This window comes from Coccinella septempunctata, chromosome 2, assembly GCF_907165205.1.
Source record: "Coccinella septempunctata chromosome 2, icCocSept1.1, whole genome shotgun sequence".
Taxonomy (NCBI): Eukaryota; Metazoa; Arthropoda; class Insecta; order Coleoptera; family Coccinellidae; genus Coccinella; species Coccinella septempunctata.
In genome coordinates this window covers 13,779,828-13,803,701 of record NC_058190.1, presented here as the reverse complement: position 1 = coordinate 13,803,701, position 23,874 = coordinate 13,779,828, and the positions used below count along the sequence as shown (strand labels likewise).

The 23,874-nt window shown below is 36.5% G+C and overlaps 2 protein-coding genes across 3 annotated transcripts; one reads left to right on the top strand and one right to left on the bottom strand.

Moving 5' to 3' along the window:
• Positions 1 to 394: 394 nt before the first annotated feature.
• Positions 395 to 20,531, bottom strand: LOC123307811 (probable G-protein coupled receptor Mth-like 5). Its single transcript, XM_044890252.1, has 7 exons — positions 20,119 to 20,531; positions 19,818 to 20,037; positions 19,432 to 19,723; positions 15,731 to 15,809; positions 14,222 to 14,394; positions 9,406 to 9,541; positions 395 to 682 (listed from the first exon to the last, which is right to left on the bottom strand). The coding sequence occupies exons 1-7, from the start codon at positions 20,370 to 20,372 to the stop codon at positions 400 to 402; spliced, it is 1,437 nt and encodes a 478-aa protein (XP_044746187.1). The 5' UTR covers positions 20,373 to 20,531; the 3' UTR covers positions 395 to 399.
• A 145-nt stretch (positions 20,532 to 20,676) lies between these two features.
• Positions 20,677 to 22,438, top strand: LOC123307812 (m-AAA protease-interacting protein 1, mitochondrial). Of its 2 annotated transcripts, XM_044890255.1 has the most exons (4): positions 20,677 to 21,159; positions 21,211 to 21,369; positions 22,113 to 22,209; positions 22,289 to 22,438. In XM_044890255.1, the coding sequence occupies exons 1-4, from the start codon at positions 20,818 to 20,820 to the stop codon at positions 22,333 to 22,335; spliced, it is 645 nt and encodes a 214-aa protein (XP_044746190.1). In that variant the 5' UTR covers positions 20,677 to 20,817; the 3' UTR covers positions 22,336 to 22,438. The 2 variants fall into 2 exon arrangements, with proteins under 2 accessions (XP_044746190.1, XP_044746188.1); XM_044890253.1 differs by having other exon boundaries at positions 22,113 to 22,438.
• The last annotated feature ends 1,436 nt before the right edge of the window (positions 22,439 to 23,874 follow it).

Sequence of the window (23,874 nt, the reverse complement as noted above, 5' to 3'; positions counted from 1 at the left end):
GGATATAAAGTTCATAAACGCCGAAATTTTTTGGGGATTCCAAAAATGGAATAAAATATAAAGCGTCCAATTTCAAACCACAAAGTTTGGCTCAACTTCTGGTTCGAGAATATTTCAGTTTAAAACATGCATTACTTTTCATAAAATATCTTATTAGGTTCTTCATATAGGTACTTCTATGGGCACTGAGTGGAACACCCTGAACATTCAGAGAAAATAAATAATCTTATCCATTGCAAAAAAGTGCAATTAAGGTGATTGAGGAAAGTTCAAGGTTTTAACTCATTATGTAAAAATGTCGATATTGATAAAATAATGAGGATATACTGACTCCTCAAGTCAATTTTTGGATATTCAGGGTGCTTCTTCGTGATCACATTTTAAAAACTAATTCTGAATCTAATAATTCAAGCCAGTATTCATGGCTGTCATTTCATCGCCCCATTCGAGTTCAGTTTTTGGACGGCAACAGGAGCAAATTTTAGTATTATAACAACAAGTTTTTTGTACCAAATACAAAACATGTTTTTGATTAAACACACAAACATACAATATGAGTGGTCCCTGGAAAGCATTAATTATGATGTATGTATTAACCAAACTTTCATATTTTGTGAAAGATGCCAAGAAGAACAGCCATGTTATAGTTTTGATGACAAGCAACAGTAAAAACATCCGGAAGCTGTAAAAAAAAACAATTTAATATATTTGTCTCGAATGCGAAAGGTAGAGAGCATTGCATGCCAATATTTCGAGAGAAGCTAAATAAGTTTGGTACTAGCCGGATTTCCGCCCTATTATTTCAACTTCAAAAGTTGTATGCATGAAACATCAAGCACCCCTTCCATAATTCACTGTTGCCTCTGAGCAGGGGCTGCTGAAGAAAATGTATTGGAAAGACGTACACTATTTTTTGACAAGGAACGACCTCCTCAACTGAACTGATCAGCAAATGAAATGAAATGAGGGGTGTAAGGGGAAAGGATGCGTTTTATAGCCTCTCCTCTCAAATGCCAACCTCACCTACTCGCGGTGCACCCTGTTCTTACGAACGAGGCTCTGGCGACCGAACATGAGCGGTATAACTCTGTTTCCCACAATTACGTAGCCTAAACATTGGCTTGAGCAGGAAATGGCTCTCTGCGTTGCTCAAGTTACGTCTCAGACCTTGTCGTCTCAGGATACCTGTGCCACAAGATAATCTAGTCGTAGCCGCAACCAAAGTTGCACTGACAGCGTTACCAGTGCAGCTTTTGAACACCTTCTAACGCAGCTCCTACAAAAAGATGGATCAGTCGAACAGGACAAAATTCGTATCCGGAGGTAAAATACCCTCCCATTCGGATCTCCGGGGGAGGGTGCCTGAGCGAGTAAATCATCGAACAAACACCAATGAAAAGCACATAGCTTTTGCAGCATGGAACGTCAGAACCTTGCTAGACAACCCCAAGGCCGACCGACCAGAGAGGCGTACTGCCCTAATCGATAAGGAACTGCAACGAACATCCATTGCAATAGTTGCTTTAAGCGAAACACGCTTTTCGGACGAAGGTAGCTTGGTAGAACAAGCGTATACTTTTTTCTGGAAAGGCTTGCCGGAAGGCGAAATCAGACAACATGGCGTAGGCTTTGCCATTAGAAACGACCTGGCCGCCAAACTTACCGAAAATCCAGTTGGTATCTCAGAACGTTTAATGACCCTACGTTTTCCTGCAGCGAATAACACGTTTGTGAACATCATTGCAGTATACGCACCCACTTTGAACTCCTCTGACAACTTAAAGGACACTTTTTACGAAACACTCGTTGCTACATTAAGTAAAATCCCAAAACGGGAACGAATTATTCTCCTTGGAGACTTCAACGCTAGAGTGGGCAGAGGTCAAGACTCAGAACTATGGCCGGGAATAATAGGGAAACACGGCACAGACAGCATCAATTCGAATGGAGAACGTCTGCTGGCTCTTTGTGCAGAACACAATCTGTGTATAACGAACACCTATTTTATTACGAGACCCAATTCAAGGGGGACCTGGCGCCACCCGCGCTCAGGGCATTGGCATACCCTCGACTATGTGATCGTGAGAAGGAAAGATCTGAAAGAGGTGTTGGTCACTAAACCCAGAGCAGATCTGGAGTGCTGAACTGATCATAGGCTGGTAATCTCGAGAATGAAAATCTCAATGCGCCCAAAATACCAACGCAAGCCGAAGTATCTAAGAGAGCGCCTTCAAATATCCAAACTACAAAACCCTTCTACAAAGGACAGATTCACAGCTGCCGTCAAAGATAGCCTAACACCACCGGATTATAGCGACGACATTGAGACTCATTGGCTCCGTTTCAAGTCATCCCTTACAAATACAGCGAAAGAAATACTGGGCTCAGAACGCTCCCGAAAATCCCCAGACTGGTTTGCCGACAGCGAAACTCATATCGCACCCCTTTTGGACGCAAAACACAAAGCGATGAAAACCGCAATTAACAAGCCTGGCGATGTTGCAGCCCAAATAGGTTTCATAAACATAAAACGCGAGGTCCGTCAAAAAATAAGAACAATCAAGGACAGCTGGTGGAAAGAAAAAGCTAGGGAAATACAAGCTTACGCCGATAACCATGACTACAGGCGTTTTTTCGAAGCTATTAAAACTGTTTACGGTCCAAGCAGAAAAGCTAGCTTTCCTATAAGAGATGCTCATGGAGCTATTCTAACTGATGATAGAAAAATTCTCGAAAGATGGAAGGAGCATTACTCACAGGTCTTGAATCAAAATAACGACTCGGATTTATCCATTTTAGACCTGCTTCCCGCGTATAGTCCGATGACATCGCTTGATGACGAAATTTCAATGTCGGAAATCATAAGCGCGATTAAAAATATGAAAAATGATAAGTCACCTGGTCTAGACGGCATTCCGGCGGAGATATTCAAAGCCTTGGATGAGGACATTGTCAATAGTCTCCTAATACTATTCCGCAAGATCTGGGAACAGGGAGATGTGCCACAAGACTTCAGAGACGCTTTAGTTATCAACCTCTATAAGAACAAAGGCGATACGTCGAATTGCAACAATTACAGGGGCATATCGTTGCTTAATGTGGCCAGTAAAATTCTCTCGAAGATTATGGCTAATCGTCTGGTTCCACTCTTAGAGAAGCTTTTACCTGAATCCCAGTGCGGCTTTCGACCAAATCGAGGTACGGTGGACCTAATTTTTACACTGCGACAGCTACAAGAAAAGGCCCGTGAACAACAATCAAGGATTTATACAGCCTTCATCGATTTAAGCAAGGCATTCGACTCGGTGAATCGGAGAGCGCTCTGGAAAATCATGGCACGTCTAGGAGTACCCGAAAAATTCCTGGCAGTGTGTAAAAGCCTTCATACCAACAACACCGCTAGAATACAGCATAATGGCTCTACAACCGACCATTTCTCAACCAACTCTGGAATAAAACAAGGCTGCGTATTAGCGCCTTTACTGTTCAATATTTTCGCCATAGCTGTATCGATAATTGCTGACATGAGCATGCCCGTAAGAGGTGTTGGGATAAGATTCAGATTTGATGGAGGCCTGTTTAACCTGAAGCGCCTCAGAGCAAAAACCCGTACCAAGTTTATCACGGAACTTCAATATGCAGACGACTGTTCACTCATCGCTAGCAGCTCAGAGGATCTACAGATAATGATGGACACCTATAAACATATATACGAAGCTTTAGGCCTTAGACTCAATATTGACAAGACCAAAATCCTGGTAAGTCCGCCAGAAAGCCTTCAAACAGATATCAGCCTGGACAATGAAACTCTAGAACAGGTCGAGCAGTTCAAATACTTGGGAAGCTTCATAAATACTAGGGCTAACCTTGACACGGAAATACACAACCGTATCAATTCGGCATCACGGGCATTCTGGAAGCTGAAGGACAGAGTGTTCCAAAATCACGACCTCAATCTGAAGACCAAGACAGCTGTTTACAGAGCAGTGGTCCTCCCAACGCTTCTTTACGGAAGCGAAAGCTGGACTCCCTACAGGCGACATATTAAACAGCTTGAACAGACGCAGCAACGTCATCTAAGACAGATAATGCACATCAGATGGTTCCACATAGTTTCGAATGCAGAAGTCTTGCAGCGCGCGAGTTGTACAACAATTGAGACTCAAGTAACGAGGGCCCGACTCAGATGGAGCGGCCACATTCTGAGGATGCAAGACACAAGACTCCCCAAAATAGCTCTATACGGCGAACTCACTGAGGGAGCCCGGAAACCAGGAGGCCAGTATAAGCGGTTTAAGGATACACTACATCAATCCCTAAAATCAGTTAATGCTAATCATAACTGGGAACAACTAGCGTTAGACAGGTCACAGTGGAGGTCTTTGGTCCACAGTTATAATGGAGAATCGAGAAGGATACAGCGGCGGCCAGATCTGGTTGGAGACTATCCATGCCCTGAGTGTGGAAGGATCTGCAGGTCACGGTTGGGTCTCTTTAGCCACAGGAGGGCACACAATCGCAACTAGCACTAAGAAGTTACAAGTCTGTTCGAATTTTTTTTTTTTTCTTCTTCTTTTTGTAGATTTATTTCCGGTAACGGGATACAGCAATGAATGAATGAATGATCAGCAAATGAAACGGGACAGCTGAAAAATTGCTCAAGTTCGACTAGGTATAACTTTGGTGATGTTTATTTTGACCCAGATATACAAAGCCTTATTCTATATGTCACTGGCACAGGGAATTTTTTTCAATCTATTCTTTTTGTACAGGGTGTGAATGTAAGGCACCCAAAAATTTTCGTTTTTTTGACCAAGCATTTGGGAATATGTAGTAGAGGTCTCTACAATGTTTTTTTATGCTTGTATCTACGGATACAATGTATTGATGTTGAAATATTGGCACTTTATGAAATCACCTTTTTTTCTCTTGAAAATCTAGCTATTACTTCGACATTTCTTCACCGATTTTTCGTCACTGATGCAAAGCCACAATTTTTAGTCTTTACGCAACTGGCCTCGGGTATTTTTTTCAAGCTATTCTTGTTGTACAGGATGAGAATATAAGGCAGCGAAACATTCAATCTTTTTGACTGAGACATCAGAAACAAAAAACTTACAAAGTTTTTCTTTATGAAGAATGCTCACGCCTAAACGGGGAGGCAATGAATAAAATAAAATTAAGGATAAATTCAGATGCATACCACCCGACGATCGTCGGGTTTATTATTTTATTCATTGCCTCCCCGTTTAGGCGTGAGCATTCTTCATTATTGTACCGCTGGCATCGTTTCTGCCGTGATCTAAGCGCGTCCCAGACTTCTCAATTCATCATGCGCCTGACATTCGCAAAGCGAATCGGCGTACTGAATTAGGGAAAATATGGGACATATGCTATTGTCTTCGTCTTGGTTTCTATCTGGAGGGGATTGAATCGGACACCGTTTCATGTTGGGTGGCGCTCTAGGTAAATATTACCCAGTAGAACACGCCAACATTGAATAAAGTTCCATCAATTCCAAACGTTCTCCACCGTAGAAAAATGCTATGTTGCTCTGATGAGGCCAAATGAGGCCGAAACCATGGTCAGCATCTGCTTTTCTTCGGTGGAGCGTCCTCCATTTGGGGCCTTGACGATGGCAAATTGGCTAGTTCAATTCAGATCGTAACACTTGTCGATATTCATATCGTCGGGTGGTATGCATCTGAATTTATCCTTATTGTTTTTCTTTACGTTGAATGGACGGTTAAGTAATTATATCGGGACTTTTCGTCATATTCTCATTACACATCCACGTTGCTGTGGAAATAACGCTTTTTATGAAATTTCGTTTTTCTCGGGAAATTCTTTTTTTATAAACAACAGTAGAGATTAACGTCCAGTTTCATAATCCAATTTAAAGCTTTCTTTAGTGTCATATTTAGGAGGATTAAAGGAAGCTTTAAAATTAAAGCGACTTAAGGTTTGATTATGAAACCGGCCGTAATTGATCAAAACCAGTGGCGTGTAGGTATATAGTAGGTGTGTGATAAAAAATTACCGAGAATTTTTTTTCTTCATGCCTATACGATTTCACCTGAGAGTTTCTGACTGATGTTTTTTCAGTAAAAGGTCCAACTTTATCCATTTAATTTCACTACGATTGAAGGATTTTGCCTTCGACGATACTTGTGCACTAATTATGCTAGATGAAGCAACGTATTATCGCCCAAAAAAATAAAATCCGCGCCCCATGTTACCTTTTCAGCTGTAGTTCTGAAAGAAACTGGGGAAAATGTAACTTAAAATTAAATTTATAGCCCCTTTATGCAATGCAGTTTATCATTTTGATTATGAGATATTCTTGATGCAGTTTAAACGATATCTGCTATTGATATACGAAAGAAGGCGGTATTTCTATGGCAACGCAATGTCCCGAGGTGATGACCTAACCTAACAATCCACCAGTATTAAGAAACACTTTATAAGATCCCCAATATTTCTAAATTCTTAGCCGAAAAACTGAAAGTTTTTGCTCCTGTACAACAAAAGGAGCTTGAAAAAAATACCCTACCCCAGTTACCTGAAGATTAAGGATAGCGCTTCTCACATCTGACGAAAAATCCAACATCGGCGAAGAAATGTTGAAGTTATAGCTAGAATTTCGAGAAAAAAAGGTGATTTCATAAAATGGCTTTATCTCATAGCAACGCATTGTATCGGAAAAGTGGCGAAGATGTCCCGAGGTGTCGAACTAACAATACACTCAGCATAAAAAACTCTGTAAGGCCCTCTACTATTGCCAAATTCTTCGGCAAGAAACGAAAAACAAATTATTGTGTGCCTGGGGCATTTAGGCGAAGTATAAAGGCTTGTTCTCAGAGCTTCGTAGTGTCGCAAACGACAGTATTCCAGCCAATCAGAGCATGTAAACAAAACTTCCCCTGACCCCTTCCTTTTCATTTCTGGTTGTCGAGAAGTGTCTCGACACGCCCCTTTTGTAGTTGAGATATTCCAACTACACCTCAAACCATGGGACTTCACTGTTATATACTCCAAGAATATTCATTTGGCCAATCCGTAATAGATATATAAAAAGTAAGCTAATTTCAAGTTTTGAAATGAGAAATATGTCAAGATTTCCTGAATTAAATTGCAATTTTCTTTCAGTGAAAACAAAAAGTGCCTATTTCATTGAAATTCCCAAAACAAATCGGAAAGTAGCTGAACGTTACTCCCACAAAATTAACAAGATTGGAGGTTTTGATCCATACACCATTTAAGCAAGAGATAAAGGTTACAGTCCTGATGGAATATGGTGATATTGTGGTTTTTCTAGTTTTCACAACAAGTTTTTACACAAATCAGTAAATGAAAGCATTCAAGCGCTTATCAGCCTACAATTGCTCGCCTTATATCTGGGTTATGCTGTTTGAAACAAAATATTCTGTGAGAAGTTTTTCACAAAAGGGTCAGTACAGATGAATTGGTGTACATGTAAAGAAGGGAATAATGACCATTTTATGATAAAATGCTGCTATGAGGATTGTGAAATATATTGGATCCGATCCATGCGGAAAGTGTTGGGCTGACCATTGTTCCTGACCATTCGTTCAGCAGCGTTTGTACAAGCAATTTACACATGGATCGAATATTTTTTTTTAAATGTATATACATAATATGATGTAATGTGGTTGTATTAAATTTTCTCGAAAAGATGCACTGTTCTATACAAAGGGTGTATTTACTATAAATATAAAACAGAAACAATATGAAAGTATAAGTGGTTCAGAAATAGGAACAGTATAAAATTATATCCAGTAAAAAAATATAAAGCACATACAGCATAAATATAATGAGTATAGAATATAACCTATATATTTGAATAGCTCTTTCAATAGCATCCAAAAATTTTAGTCGTCTCTTGTGTCGAGTCATTTGAGTGAAACTTCTTATCTTATACTGTCTCTATTTCTTCGGCCTCCACATCCATATGCAAGAGGATGGCCCAAGTTATTGAATACTTTCACGGCCTCTGTACTAATGTTAATTTATTCAACACTGTTGGTGGAAAAACCATTGAGACATCGAAAGAATAGAGATTTAATCTTTGAATATATTCATATATCATATATCATTCGGACATACCGAAGATGAATGGATGAGCGCGGTGGTGTTAGCGGTCGCGAGCGTTACATCGATGTCATAACCAACCTTTATTTTCCAATGATACCGCACATTCCAAGGATGCTTCACCCGTTCATCCTCGCCACCTATTTTATATGGCGATTGAGCTGTTGCCGCGAGGTACCTTGCACGCTTATTGGTGCTCTTCAAATCACGTGACATACGCCAGTTTAACGTATTTATTTTCAGATGGTTTGTGAGCTTTGACTGAAAGGAAAGTATCTCCAACATGTATGTATCGATGTAAACCTCGACCTCCACCATCCACCATCCATGCATCTTCGGTATGTTCGTACCCTATTTTGCATCTCGGAGCATAAACATCATCGAAGTAATGTCGAAATTATAGCTTGTCAAACTTGGTCAATTTTTTAGGTGTCCCACTTCGTTTGCTGTTTACACAGAATGCTGTGAGAAATAGTTTTCCTATGCGGATGACAGTTGTCCTTTGGATAGCTTAGTGGTTCAAGAGGTAATCAAGAGGTCGTGGATTTGAGGATCGCCTACCCGGTGAGATACTATTTTCAAGAATTCAATATTTGTCTGCACACCAGGTAAAGCATATGCTTCAATCAAGAAAGATGTCTTGAAATCAAAAATGTATATATATTCAAATCACGTGGAGCAGATCCATTATAAGATCCCAGGAGAGTGTTTTAATAATAGTATTAATCGTTCTGATAAGAGTCGAAGATTTCGACTCATATACAAAACGAGAAATATATACTTATGCAGGTGAACAAATAATTATAAACCGAAAATATATTAGGTATACAAAAAAAAAACAATAACATGAGCCAGTAACATTAAAAATTCGAAGAAAAAATACTTTAAACAACCACTCATCTAAGCAGTTTTTGAAACTATTCACTGTTTAAGACTGAGTTAAGCTTGTTGGCCAAGAATCGAACACACGGTTATGTAGAAAGTGCTGTCGAGTATTGGTCCGAAATTTCTCCCTGCAAACTTGTTAAAAGTTATGACCACGAAGGTTATTGTTCCCGCAAATGGAGATTTGAAGCATCATTCCGTATATTCTAGAAATTTCGTTCCTACACATGTTCTGGAAATTCTATTAAACTATTTACTCTACATCTATCAAAAATGTTCGTAATGATATAAATTATTAATGAGTTATATATTTCATCTGAATGAATACATTGCAAATAAGAAAAAAAGGGTAATAATAAAAACTTATTGAAATATTGGAGGGCAATAAAATAATTGTTAGCGACTCACCTATGTCTCAATTTATGATGGATCCTTCCATATGTATGCATTCTGTTTATAACCTTCAACGTTGAAGCGAAAAAATAAACATCCAGTATTATAACAAATGCCACTGGTACAAAAAATATTATCAGTCCTAAAGACCCTGAAACAAATAGATCATTGATAACTAACTTAACTGTAATTCGGATAAGGACATGATGTAGACTCGCGCGAACAGCGGCTTCATTTAACGAACGACATCCTAGAAAAAAATGTCTCCGCTGTTTACTTTGTGCAACTGGTTGCCAAATTTGACGCTACTGGTTCAGTAGGAAACAAAAATAGGGTGCATGGAAGAAACGAAGCGAGGGACGTGGCTGCCTTAGGTCATATAGCAATGGATCCGACCTAACTAGTATTAGGAAATTGTCACAACAATCATGAGAATCCTTAAACAATATGAATTTCATCCTTGTAAGATACGATTGGTTCAGGAACTGAATAAAGATGATCCCGTCGACTCCAATTTGTTGGAGTGCTCAATGAAATGATTCACCGTAATTAAAACTACATGTTCGATATCTGTTTTTCGGACGAGTATTCATTTTACCTTGAAGGCATTGTAAACCATCATAACTGTCGGTATTGGTCAGATGAAAATCCAGCAATTTTTCGTCAGGTGCATACTCGGCTTCCCCAAATATTAAATGTATTCATGGAAATCACAGAATCGGCTTTGTTATACCCGTTAATCTCACTGTAAATTTGTTTATCAAATTCCGCCAGTCTCGGAAATTTTTTAAAACCGCACTTTAACCCAATAGAATTTCTATATGATCTGTTAGTGTGTTTATTGATATTATTCATTTATTTTTGTTTGTTTTTTCTTTCTATATCTCTCTTGTGCACTTTTGACTACCTTATGCTCATATTGTTTACTTTTTTTGTAATGATTTTTATTTATATTTGAGTTTATAGGCCCTGCCTAAACTCTTAATCTGATTATAATAATAATAATAATGTTTGCGTGCCTTGCCACTTGAAAGCGCTTTAAAAATTATTGCAACAAGAATAACTAACAAATTATTTGGTATAGAGATTTTTTACATTTTTTACCCATGTCCTTTGAAAACGCCTTGTCTTCAAGTCTGCGTTTTCTGTGAACTGTGATAATATGATAATGACAAAAAGGGAAAAATTTTCAAACTTCTTCTGCAAACTAAAGTTATGCTATTTGGATCTGGAACACAACAAATGATCCAAAACTCAAAAAACAGCGGAAACTGCAAAGATTGAAAACCGTAGATAATGAAAACTATATCAAGTCAAAAAGAGAATAATACCTATTCATTTCCTGGTCTGTTCCGCATTTACTCTATTCAATAAGTTATATTCTGAATCCTTAGTAAATTTACTTGTTGATACTTTGCTTCCATAGCCATAACAACAAAGCGATTGTCGCTTCTGGAAAACGGGAGTTGAACAAATTACTTATTTTCTAGAAAACAATGTGAAAGGTTCAACGGCAGACGTTCTAGATCCTTCTACTTTATGAAATTAAGCTGCGCTTTCGTTTTTACAATTGATTTTTTTAGGTTTCATATTATGTACCTTTTCAGGTATAAATTCTATAATTTGTCCAAACTGATCCCCAATATGATCATTTTACTTGTCACTTCAAAATTACAAAGAGTTATCGATACATGTTGAGGTAGTTCATTAGGACCTAGGTACTCCAAAAGGTACGCCAGATTGCATAAAACAACAATTCTTTCAAGGGTGGCAGAATTGTTTTATTTATTTCTAAATCCTATTCATTACTGCGCTAAAGAACTGATTCAGAATTGAACAAAATTTAGGGCCACACAGCAACCCTTGCAAACTCGTATAAGCAGATATACAACCGCCTTAGTTCGCCCTTCAGCTGGTGCGATTTAGCTGAGTAGCTGAGGCGCTAGAGTCGAGTCGCGTTACCATAGAAATCAAAAATAATATCTTTCATAAAAATCTTGCATTGATTTTCAATCTATGCAATACTGTTCTGATGACAGATTTATTTTGGCGAAGTTTTTCATTATTGGAAATGTTCTTATTCTTTCAATAATTTGTTTGACGATATAGTGGGAATATACGTATACATATACGTTCTTCTAGTTCCGTTGCTTGCTTTACTGGTAAGTGATTGGTTTTTTGTAATTATGTTTGTGTAATCATGAAGCTTGGAATTTGTCTACTCACCGATGGCTTGAGAAAGTATAAGTCCTTCAAAGAAAAATTGTATTTTAACACGTTGAACATTGACTTAGCTTAAGGCCAGCGGTTCGATGAGACCGCGGTCTCGAAAATCACTCCAACTCAATTGTGGCTATTCTTTAGATCTCATAACAGGCCGCTTGGCCACACGTATTGCTTATGGCTTGTCGATAAACTTGGAACGACCGAGTTGAATACTCAAAGTTAATAGCGTTATTCTTATGAAAATCCTACTTATTTGAGATGACGTACTGAGTACTTATTTATGGAACTATTTTCAATATTTGAAAACACAACATTCCTTCAACAAATTTTTCACGAAAAGGGTTTACCAGAAGAAATAGAGAGAAACCGAAGAGAAGACTTAGAAGATCCAGTCAACAGGAGGAATTACAAGAATACCTATAATTCATTTCTGGTTCACTGTAATAGTTACGTATTTATATTTGTAACCAATATTGTTTTCTACAGAAGAACTTCTTAGAGATATTATTTAAGGGTTAATAAAAATGCCGCTCCTTCCTAAACTGCTCTTATTTTATTTTCCAATTATTTGTACTCGAATACTTTCAAAACACCCCCCAAAATGCAGTCGTTTTATTAGGTGGTATACCTCTTTTGTTTCATGGTGGGTAATTTCAGTGTTCAATTTTAATTGTTACTGTACCTACAATTCAATAGTTGAAAAAAAATCACGATTCATTTTTTAATCGCCTAATTTATTATTATTATTATGGAATCAAATGTATTGTTTTCTATAGACCAGATTCATACTATGAACACCCGACGCGACGCCACGCGCGTACAATTTAAGCGTCAGCTCGCGTCGCGTTTACTGCGCAAAGTCTACTTCGGTTCAGAATTTCAAATCGAATTAAGTATCGCTGCGCTAGAAACAGTGCAAAGAATATCAGCAAGCGAGTTGGACTTCTCGTTTTATATTTCTATGAAACACAAAGACGATTCATTTCAACTAAAGTTATGATGCGTAATCGACATAAATCGGAGAGCTTCTATCCTTAACACCAGTTACGTCTAATCTCAGTTTACATCCTTGGTGAAATTGGCCCTTGAGAGGGGTCTACACCGTTTTAGTGGAAAAGGAATATCTTACGTCAGAAACCATTAATTTATATGGGGTTCTCATTATAATTCAATTCAATCAGTTCGTCGTCTCGGAAAGTAAGATATATTCGTCAAACGAAAAAAAATTCATTCATATTATTCACTTAAGCCCGTTTGCAACAGCCGAGAATTCTCTAGAAAATTTACTCGAAAATTCATGCGCCGTGAATTCTTTACCGTTACATACGCACTTTCGGTAAAATTCACTGTTCAGTTGCATACAAAATAATCTCTGTCGTTTTCTTACCAAAATTTGGTAGAGAATTCTCGGCTGTTACAAACGGGCTTCAAAGAGGTAAAATGATTTTTTCAATGAATTTCCAGATAAAAAAATTTCTCGAAAAGTCTTACCATTGGCTACAATTCGAAACCTACTGAAATTGAAAAAAGACGTTCGTAAAGCGGGTAGTGGGAAACGTTCGTAACTTTTACTGATCGTTCAAGTGTTCTGACACCCCATTCTGGTAGTCTTTCCCCCTTACGGCTTATACGGTGGCGAGGAAATCCCTTTCTATGAGCTCCTCTTAAAGAAGATCCACCTTTGACGTGGATCAAAAGATCGGTACATTTAATACAATGGCTTCGACCCAAAGAATTCAACTCCAGAAAGCGCTATGACGGTGTTTAGGAGTTCATGAAAACTCTTATCAAAACATCAAAAATCTTCTCAGTTTCTCGATGTGAATAAACAAATAAGTACTAACTGCAGTTACTGGAACTGGATGGCTAGCTCTAGACAACACAGCGACCAGAAAAGCTGGCACAGCCACAGTAGATTTTAGGGTCGTAATGCGCAACTTCCCTTGTTACCAGACTTATTTAAATAAAAGAAAAATATATCTTCTTCAGCATCTTCTAAAACGAAGAAACGTCAAGTTTTTCGTCGCAAATTTACTTACTGCTTTTATGTATAATATGGCTGCGATTTTTTTGCGAAAAAACATTTCTTCTTTCATAACTTGAACTGAAATTCGTTCGAAAAATCCCCATAGCTAACGAGCAAAACATTTCTAAAAAGGTAGTTGAATTTCCCGTAAATTTCAAAAGAACGAAACCGGCTGGATTGATTCTGAACAAAATCAATTGGCTTCGTCAAGCTTCGGGTGAGCGTCATCGTGCAAAATTTAATATAGATAGAATAAAAATGCGAACTGTAACGTGCCCACAACAATGTTTCTGAAAAATTTGATTAACTCAAAAACCGTTTTTCCGATTTTCACCAGAATCAATAGGTTTCTTGACTTGGTGGATTCGCATAATCGGTATTGAACTCGAAAACTTCAAAATTGAGACTCATCCAGAATAGATTACACTCTGAATCGTATTTCGTGATAATCTTTGCTACAAGGACGGCATAACAGGCTATTTTTTGCTTCACGGGGAGTTGTAGCAAGATATTGTGAGTATAAAAAGAATTGCAGCTTGCACTACATTCTAGTATTAATGTTGTATTGAAAAATCTTACCTATTTCTTCTCTTTCTTCAAAAAATTTTATAGATCTATTGAATTCAGGATAATCCATTGTGAAATGTGCAAATATGGCTAGTACTCCAAGAATAATAGTGCATGTCCAGGAATACATGGAATAATAGCAGTATTTTCTCTTATCTGTTATTCTTAAGAAGACATTTCTTGACCTGAAATAATAGAATTTGGAGAAGATTATTTAGTAATTAACACTTATTCAATTGAACTTTAGCAGGTAAAAGAGGAAATATTTGTTGGGAAAATTTGGGAAACTAAATATCCTTAATGATTTTTACGGCCAATTACATAATAAACGGGTTAAATTTCTTTTTCATAAAGGCAGCTTAATGTAAAAGTCTCGATTCCCAAGGTAACTATGCTGGCTGTTTGTTCAGACTTCCTTTCATTGGCGAGTTGTTTGGCCATTCTGAGGCCTAGGGTACTTATATTTCAATGGGGGATTTCTTGCCGAATTGTCGGACTGCAGGTCAAATTTACGAGTATGTAAAGCGAGTGTAACAACCATTTTGGAACTCAACCACATATATCTTCAACTGACACGCTCGAGTACAATGATCTTTTTTTTTTACTAATCTGACAGGCTTTCATAGACAATACCCCCCAATATACAGGTCTAATTTCTGGTAGAGGTACTCTACAGGGTTCAAGGCATCTACCCTTATATTAATCCGACACGCTCGAGTAAATCCCGAATTTCCCTCTTGAACTGTAGTTTTCTTGGAAAGCAAGATCAACTTTTGAGCTTCTTCATCCTTCTTGTTTCAATAATCATTAATCAGTATGTCTATATTAAGGTTATGGCCCTTTGTTTACTGACATTAATTATCTTACATAGATCACTTGTTCCCAGTAAAATCCCGAATAATTTTAATTTTACACAAAGCATCTTTATATTTATGAATATCAAGCACTGGCACAGCTTCACCGCTGCGCCCAGCTACTCTTCTAGCTATGGCAAATGGACTGCTTGCTGGCCAGAGAACTACACATAGAAGTGAAGAGGAGAATGATTTCTCGTTTGTCACTTGGAAGAAAAGTATCATTTTAAAGCTTATGGAACTGGCTCAAAGAAAATAATCCTTAGGTGTGACATCACACGATCGTGGACGCCAAGTCACAGGTCCATTACGCGAAATTATGCGCTCTTCGATTGTTTCCCGCAACAATTCTATACCTAACCATCTGGAAGATACTAGCTTGCCCAATCTGGCACTGTAGCACGAGGTGCGTGAGAGTAAACCTGATACTTCGGTGATGGATGAACTTGATAAAAACTTGCTCCACTGTGAAGAAGACGTTTTTATAATCGTTTATGCAAATGAAAAAAAAATAGATGATAGGGCTAAAATACTTATTGTTAGAGAAAATCGTGTGATTTAGTCGTTCAGTTTTGCATCATTATTGATAAAAAGCTAATAAAAGAATTAAATAAAGAAAATATACTCTGAATGCGTCACCTAAACAAGTTAACATAAAGACACTTACTTGAAAGTTCTCCAAATGTAAAATGCTAAACTGTTCAACCAGAAGAAAGAACCAAGTAAAAAAATGTAGCATATTGTCTCTGAAATATGAAAATGTGTATCAATATTAAAATCGACTAAATAAATATAATTTATACATTTAATTAAGATAACGATATCAAAAAATATTTTAGGGCTCACATCAAGATCAAAATTATTTTACTCGTATTTTACCAACCAATACCGATAATATCGAATGAAATTAAAGGGAAAGAAATTGCTAAGCTAAAGCGTCATAAATCCATGGAGATTCGACCACTATAAATTTCTTACTTTTACATTAATTAAAATAGTAAACAAAATGTTAAGCTCATTTCCTGGATGGATTGATGAATTAAACTATAAAACTGCTTATGCATAGATGCACAGACACTGTTTGAATATAGAAAATTTTGTCTTTTTAAGAGTGGTATTAGTATTTCATCTGACATTTTGCCCACAACTACGTTAGGCATCTTAAGAGAAATCTCAGATAAGGTTTAGAATATATATCATCTGATTATTACACCAAACTGATTCAATGTTGTATTTTTATATCCCCACTAGTTAGGTTAGCAGGCTTGAGAATCCGGCTTCCATTGTTGGGCCCCGCCCACTTCGCATTAGTTTCACATTCGTCTTATCGACGACTGGTAGAGCTAAACGCTATACACTAGTCTCTTGACTCCTTTTGTTATAATTTTTAGGTTTGTACTCTCGTAATCTACAAAGATCAAATTTATATCTACCGAAGTGTGGCTCCTGGAGTACAAAGCACTTGGCTGCCACTCATCGATTAGGAGAATGTAAAAGCAATGTGAAGTGGAAGGGGTCAACCAAGGAACATCGGCTTCGTTGACGTGCTTCCTGAAGGTAGCAAATAACCCGTTGAGATAAATGCTTTATTTGGTTCGTATTTGAGGCAGACCCAGGATAGTTTAGAATCAGTTCATAGAATACAAATAATAATAACACAGGCCAACAAAATGAAAAAAAAAATTTGGTGCCGGAAATCTAACATCTGATTTTAGATGTTTTTAATGTACTGATTCCAAAAATGCCACCAAATTTTTCTATCAGCTCTAGTTTCTGAGATACACGTTACAGGTTAAATGGTATATTTTTTTCTGATAAAGGACAACAAATAAAGAGATAAATATGTACTTAATCAAATATGGCTCAATTCCTATTGGTCATTCTACTACCATGAAGGAATAATATGAAACAATAGCATTAGTTTTGAGAAAAATTAAATACGAAGAACATCAGTGCTCAATTTGTGTTGATTTAATAATGATTAACTTCCTCCTTGGACAGCAGAGTGGTTATACAAAATATCCTTGTTTGTTGTGCCTTTGGGACAGCAGAGCTAAAAATGAGCACTGGGTTAACAAAAATTGGCCTTCAAGAGATGTCATGATTCAAGGAATACAAAACGTGATCAACGAAGCTTTGGTTTCAAGAGAAAAAATCTTACTTCCGCCCTTGCATATCAAGCTAGGCCTAATGAAGCAATTTGTGAAGGCTTTAAATCGAGATGGAAATTGTTTTGGGTATTTGTCACGTAAATTTCCTGGCATTAGCACGGAAAAACTAAAAGCTGGTATATTTGATGGTCCTCAAATAAGGCAACTTGTTAAAGATCCACAATTCACCACATCAATGAACGAGACTGAATCTAACGCTTGGAGTTCATTTGTTCAAGTACTACAAAATTTTCTTGGCAATCATAAAGCAGAGAATTACGTAGAATTAGTGGAAACTATGCTTTCAAATTTTAATATTCTCGGCTGTAACATGAGTATAAAAGTTCACTACCTCCACAGCCACCTAGATCGTTTTCCAGAAAACTTAGGTGATTGTAGTGAAGAACAGGGGGAAAGATTCCATCAGGATATTAAAACTATGGAAGATCGTTATCAAGGACGATGGGATAGCCACATGATGGCGGACTACTGCTGGAGCCTTCAGCGAGACTGCCCTAGTAAACTCCATTCTAGAAAATCGTATAAAAGAAAATTTTTATGTGATTAGTGACTAATGTAATTATGTAAATTAAGTTTTTGCAATAAATACTTAAATCCATGTGTCTTTGTTTTTTTTAACTGTCAATAGTAATATTATATATTATAACAGTTATAACGTAAATTATATACACAATTTTTTTAAAAAATCTCAAAAACTAGATCTGATAGACAAAATCTGACAACTTTTTTACATTCTGCATCCAAAAATTACTCAGGAACAGTTAAAAAATCGCAGGCACCAAAATGTGTGTTGGCCTGTGTAATCAATTCAAGCGAACCAAAACAGGTATAAAATCTAAGGACACTGAAGACGCCTACCAGAGTTGTTGGGAAAACGTCAGACCACTGCTACAAAGCCCGGACATTGCTAATGCAATAGAGCGCCAATTTCACCATTAATAAAATGATTAACAAATTTAGAGTACCACTCTATTTTTTGTTCAAAGTACTCCACTGAGTATTTATCAACGAAAGAAGCCCTTTCAATACATTGTTTTTATCTTTCTTCCCATGGTAAAATTATACGTCAGATACCCTAGAGCATACTGAACCATTTTTAACAATGACAACAAGTCGTATTCTATGATGAATATTTTATATTCACGATTTTTCGTGAAATGATATAATAAAAGTTGTACCTTCTGTCAGAAAAAGATATTCATCTTTAAAAATACCCCATATATACATATTATTTGCAATAGGCTGCGATGAATTAACGTAAATGATTGGCGGAGGACAGATTATATGCTTCTTCACAGACAAATCAAACTTATTACAGTCATCTGGTACTATTCACTTTCATTTCGAGCAACAAACATATAACAAAGCATCATCCAAGCCACCAAATGCTTCAGATCAGAAGCAGCAAGAATATTTTGATCATCATTTTTTAAGAAACATGACGACATCTAAGGATAACCTGTTGGATGCTTGTATGATAATGTCCATAATTACCACAATAGGGAATACTCCTTCTGACGAAAATGATCTGATTTTTATGAAATATCGTCACATTTTGAAATAACCATTTCAACCGTTTCCCAAAAAAATTATTTTAAGCACCCAAAAATGAAAAATAAATATGGGTATTTAAAATTTAAAGCGTTTCATTTCGATTGCACAAGTTGGCAACATCGACTGAAATGCCTTGATAATAAAGGACAACAAATACATTATCTTGATGAAATAGATAAAGATGGCTGTCTATGAAGTCTGCGACGAACGAGGAGGGTCGTAAAATTTTATGTTTTTTTTATGGCTGGTTGCAGTTGAAGCTCGCCAGTGAGTACGCGCCTGTAAATCAACAGCTGTTATTTTATAAACAAGCTGAAAGGACATTGTTCTTTTCATTGTGTAGTAGGCGCTGTTGCTAAATCGTAAACTCGAAACCAAGCGATTTAAATTTTAAAACCCCATATTTGAAGAATGATTTTGAATAGTTTCCGTGGTGCATTTGAAAAAAATCATGAATGAAACTCATAATTATTCAGTTTAAACTTGCATATGCAGTGAGAACCCAAATTGAGGAGAATTTCCCATTTGAAGATATTTCAAAATTGTTGGATGGTAAAAATGCAATAAAATCTAATAGTATCCCTTAAAACAGTGGTGACTAGTGGTAATTTGACAAAAAACAAAAAGCACCTTCATACTGTACCTGTTATTAGAAGACTAATATGGCTAGTGAACACTGTCAGCATTCTGAGGAGGCCACCAATTTGACTCAGTACAAGACAGAGACACATTGTAGTTATGATATTGCCTACTAGATCTCTCAAGTTTGGCATGACAAAGTATATTATAGCAATTATCAACAGGCATGCAATATTAATACCATGTGTAGCTGGATTAACAATATTATGCATAATAAATTCTGATCTGGTCCAACTATTCTCATGTTCGGGAACACAAACTTTGGCAAATTCACTCACAACATTCCCATCAATTCTCTAGAAGTGAGTACAAAAAAGCATAAAATCAATGGAAAATAATATTATATGCAAAACAACAAACAAAGAGCTTAGTGGTAAAACCTAATTATACCTTATCCATGCAGTATTGGCCTTGAGGAAAATCATGAAATAGCAAATCCTTTCCATCAATAATTTCTTCTCCAATATATTCATCTTCGTTTGGAATTGGGTGAGAATAAATATGTCTCAAGACTCCATTAGGCAGAAGTTGGAATTTTTCAGTAGAGTTAGCATTAAAATAAATAGGAAAAACCTGCCTTGATCCACAATCCGGTGTTCCTGGAACAAACCTGAGGTTTTTCATGATTAATATATAAGATAGTCTTATTGAAAATAGCACGAAGGAAAATAAATTATCATTGTGAGTTTACCTGTAGGACACCTTCACATTTGTTTCCCCCCTTTCAGATGTAAACATAGGCTGCCAAATTCTTTCATTCGTATTATTGAAATGTACACAAGATTTACCAACAAGTAATTCATATGGTTCACAACATTTATTGACGCGCACTGAATCAGTATTTTGCAAATATTGTTTTTCCTGAGGGTATCCTAGTACAGTTCGAGTACAAAATCCAATTAAAAGTAGCACTTTCACATTAATAATTAGTTTGTCTAACTTCATGATGATTTTTGATTTATACCCCTATAACTCATTAGATAAATACACAAAAATTTGCACACTTTTTGAAAACTATTGTAGTGAAATAATTATTCATACATTTGAGTTGTTATTTGTGTAAATTGTTTCAATAATAAGGGTTAAGTCACAGAACTGTACAGATGAGAACATAGATTAACAAACAAAGAGGACATAGATCATTTTCTGTGCTTTTGTTGCTATGCACCACAGAACACTAATATACACCAAAAAGAAGAAGAAAGTGTACATTATTTGTGTTCTGTTGTTCAGAGTGTTCTGTGGTCTAGAAGTGAGAGACATAGACAAAATGTATGTTCAAAGAGGTTATCTTTGCTAAAATTAAAAAGGAAAATCTGTAAAATAACAAAAATATTCTGGGCCAATTTCTTAGATTAGCTTAGTTGGTCTATGGTTCCTGCAGTAGAAAATGAATGCTAGATATGGTTTTTGTTCTTTTTCAAAAAAACGAACGTTTTTATCTAACGGTATCCGATTTTTGAGCAGGCCTAAGGATCAAGATTATTTTCTTTCGAAAACACAGAAGTTATGTTTGAATATTCAAGAAAGTCGAAATTACTCAACAGAATCTGATGAAAAGTCCCCTAAAAATATCAAACTTCCTCCTTTAATGAATTTTCCAAGGGTAATATGGCCCTCAATTCTAAGATCATTCAAAAATACTATTTTATCATATGTCATTATAAAACCTAATATGGACTATGACTTCGATTTGAATGAATTCGTATTGGGATCTAAAAAAGCTGTTCATGCAAGTATCTACTTTTAGGATAAATGAAAATTTTTAAATAGCTTGTTGTAGGTGGTTTCAAAAAAGCTTTCTACAGGCGAAGACTTAAGTGAGTTGGTTACTGATGATATTATTCCTGTATTACAATCTAGATTGTCAGTTATGTCTGTTGCTCAAAGAGAATGGCTAGCCATCGATGAAGAAGACATATACTTCTCATTTCCATATCAGGTAGATGTTATCTTAGATCTAACAATAACTGGAGTTATTTAGCTCTTTTTCTGCTAGCAGAACCTAACTTTCAACACTAAAGAGTTGCTTTCTATGTCTACTGTGAACATGGAGATGCTTATTTTATGCTCCCATCTCATACAATACTAACGGCCGCTTTAAGCTTAAAGCTTCCTTTACTGTAATTTTTAGTAGGGTTAAAGGAAGCTTTAAAATCAAAGCGACTTTAGGTTTGATTATGAAACCGGCCCTAAATGAGGCAAAATTTAGAACTTAACCTGAAAAAATTAGTGTAAAAAAAGGTTTTATCTCATTCAGAAGTAAACTGGAAGTGCTGAAGAGACTTTCACCAGTGAGCAGATGAGAATTGAATTATTTAAAATTATTATACGCTGCCTAACTCTTCCATAGCTAAGCAACTGCTAGCTGGTGTGACGTAGCTGTGGAGCAATTACTGAATAGCCAAATACTTCTGATCTCCTATTGAGCCTTCTTTCCTTTATCTTATAGATCAAGAATTCTTTTTCAGGAAGTCTCTAGAACTACATTGGGAACATACCTAATTCTTGGTATATACAAGTATCTATATAATTACTGGTGGATTTCAGTTCATACAGTAGCTTGTTCATAAAACACAATAGAGTGAATTGGTTGTAATGGCAGGGCTCATGATGAACATGCTAGCAAATACTTTAGTCTCTTTATATTCAAGAAAGTCGTTGATATGCTTTCGATTTTTCCAGGTGGGCATAATGTTTAATGATGATGACCAAAAACGTTTTGTTGAAATATTGATGGTACATCATTCATTAAAAGGTCTGGGTGAAATGAAATCAAGAGGTGAAGAAATTCCTTTGAATATAGGGTTCCTGCCAGAATACCAAAATAAAATATGTATTGCTAACTATAGATTTATAAGGGAATACACCAAAGGAGTCAAAGATGACTGGACAATCAACCTACTAAATCATTTCAAGCCAGCTGATGAAATAGAGGAGAACTGAAATGAAATTTTTAGTATTACAAAAATATTGTGAATTATTCAAATTTATTAAATTTATTTCTATTATCTTAAAATATTTAATTGTGCCCAGCAAGTTTTTTTATTGCATAATGCAAAAAATTTTCAGTTTGTCTACAATCGCCTTCATCATTTTAATGATGAAGCAATAAATAGCACTTAACCTATCTCTACATAAGTATTCTTTAGCGAGGCCACAGCCGTCTATAGTCTTTAGAAGACTGTGGCGAGGAATTACCTAGATTTAGATAGTAGCGGTGGGGAAAATGCTTCAACTTTGAAAGATCACGAGCCAAAGAGACAAAGCGTAGTCTTTTCCGATGGACAGTGAGATAACCGCAAAGCAGGTATTCACCTGGCCTCAATATAATAGGTTTGTTCGTAGAGTGGTTCACAACAGTTGTGAACTGTACAGAGCAAGCGCAAATGGATTTTCGCTACCCTAAAATGCAATTGCGCTTGCTGTAGTTCACAACCATTCGAACCACTCTACGAACAAGCCAAATAAAAGCGTGAAGGTGATCATTCACAGGACAGGGTCTCGTGGGCCGTTATTTTGCTCAGTGCTATAATAAATCTACTGAGTTAGGAACCTTTAGTTCAAGCAGGACACTTGCCTGTATTTGTCCCTTGACTATTCATCACAAAACAAGCTTCCTCTTTTGCTCCCATTTCATATCTGCGCTTGGTGGCTTGCTGGGAAACACAAATAATATTGAGAATTCTGGGAAAATGGCTATGTCTGATGAAGGGAGTTTGCCCTCATTATCTTATCAACTGATTTCAGCAAAGAGGTTCCTCTTTGGAGGTAGGCTCCACTGTCAATCGACGAAATAGGACGCGATGGTGCATGTGAGCAACGAGAATTTTGAAAATTCTATGTGGTATCAAAGAGTATCAAGTTGTTACTCTTTGGTGGTATCTTATAAAGGGAAAAGTAAAAGGAGAGTCTTTCGGATTGCTTCAGCATTACTAACATAAAACGGAGCATAAAACACCATAGACACAGCACAAAAATATCTGTCGGGTTCGTTAATAAGCAAAATCTTACATTAATCAAAATTTCTTCTTCTTTTCGAAACATACCAATCTAATTGAAATTCAGTTACAGTAGTGTATTGAAGAGACGAATACTTGTGCCTATATTGTAACAATTAGAAAATGAAAAAATAGAAACAAATCAGTATCTAAGAATTCATTTGCAAGAATTCAGCTCAAATCTTGCACGAATCTTGAAAAAAATGAGGCCTAATTACTAAAATAATAATATATTGAATTAATAAATATCAACCCGATTGAATCTATACTATTGGAAATACATATTAGGAAAATAATTTTTCCTGGGAGCCAAGCAGGGTTCAGGTTTCACAAACACCATGCGAGTCGTGTATGTATCAGAAACTGAATGCCATTGCAAATGAGACATAAATTAACAATGCTAAACCACCAAAAAAAAATATAACATATTGTAGGAAAGCACTCAA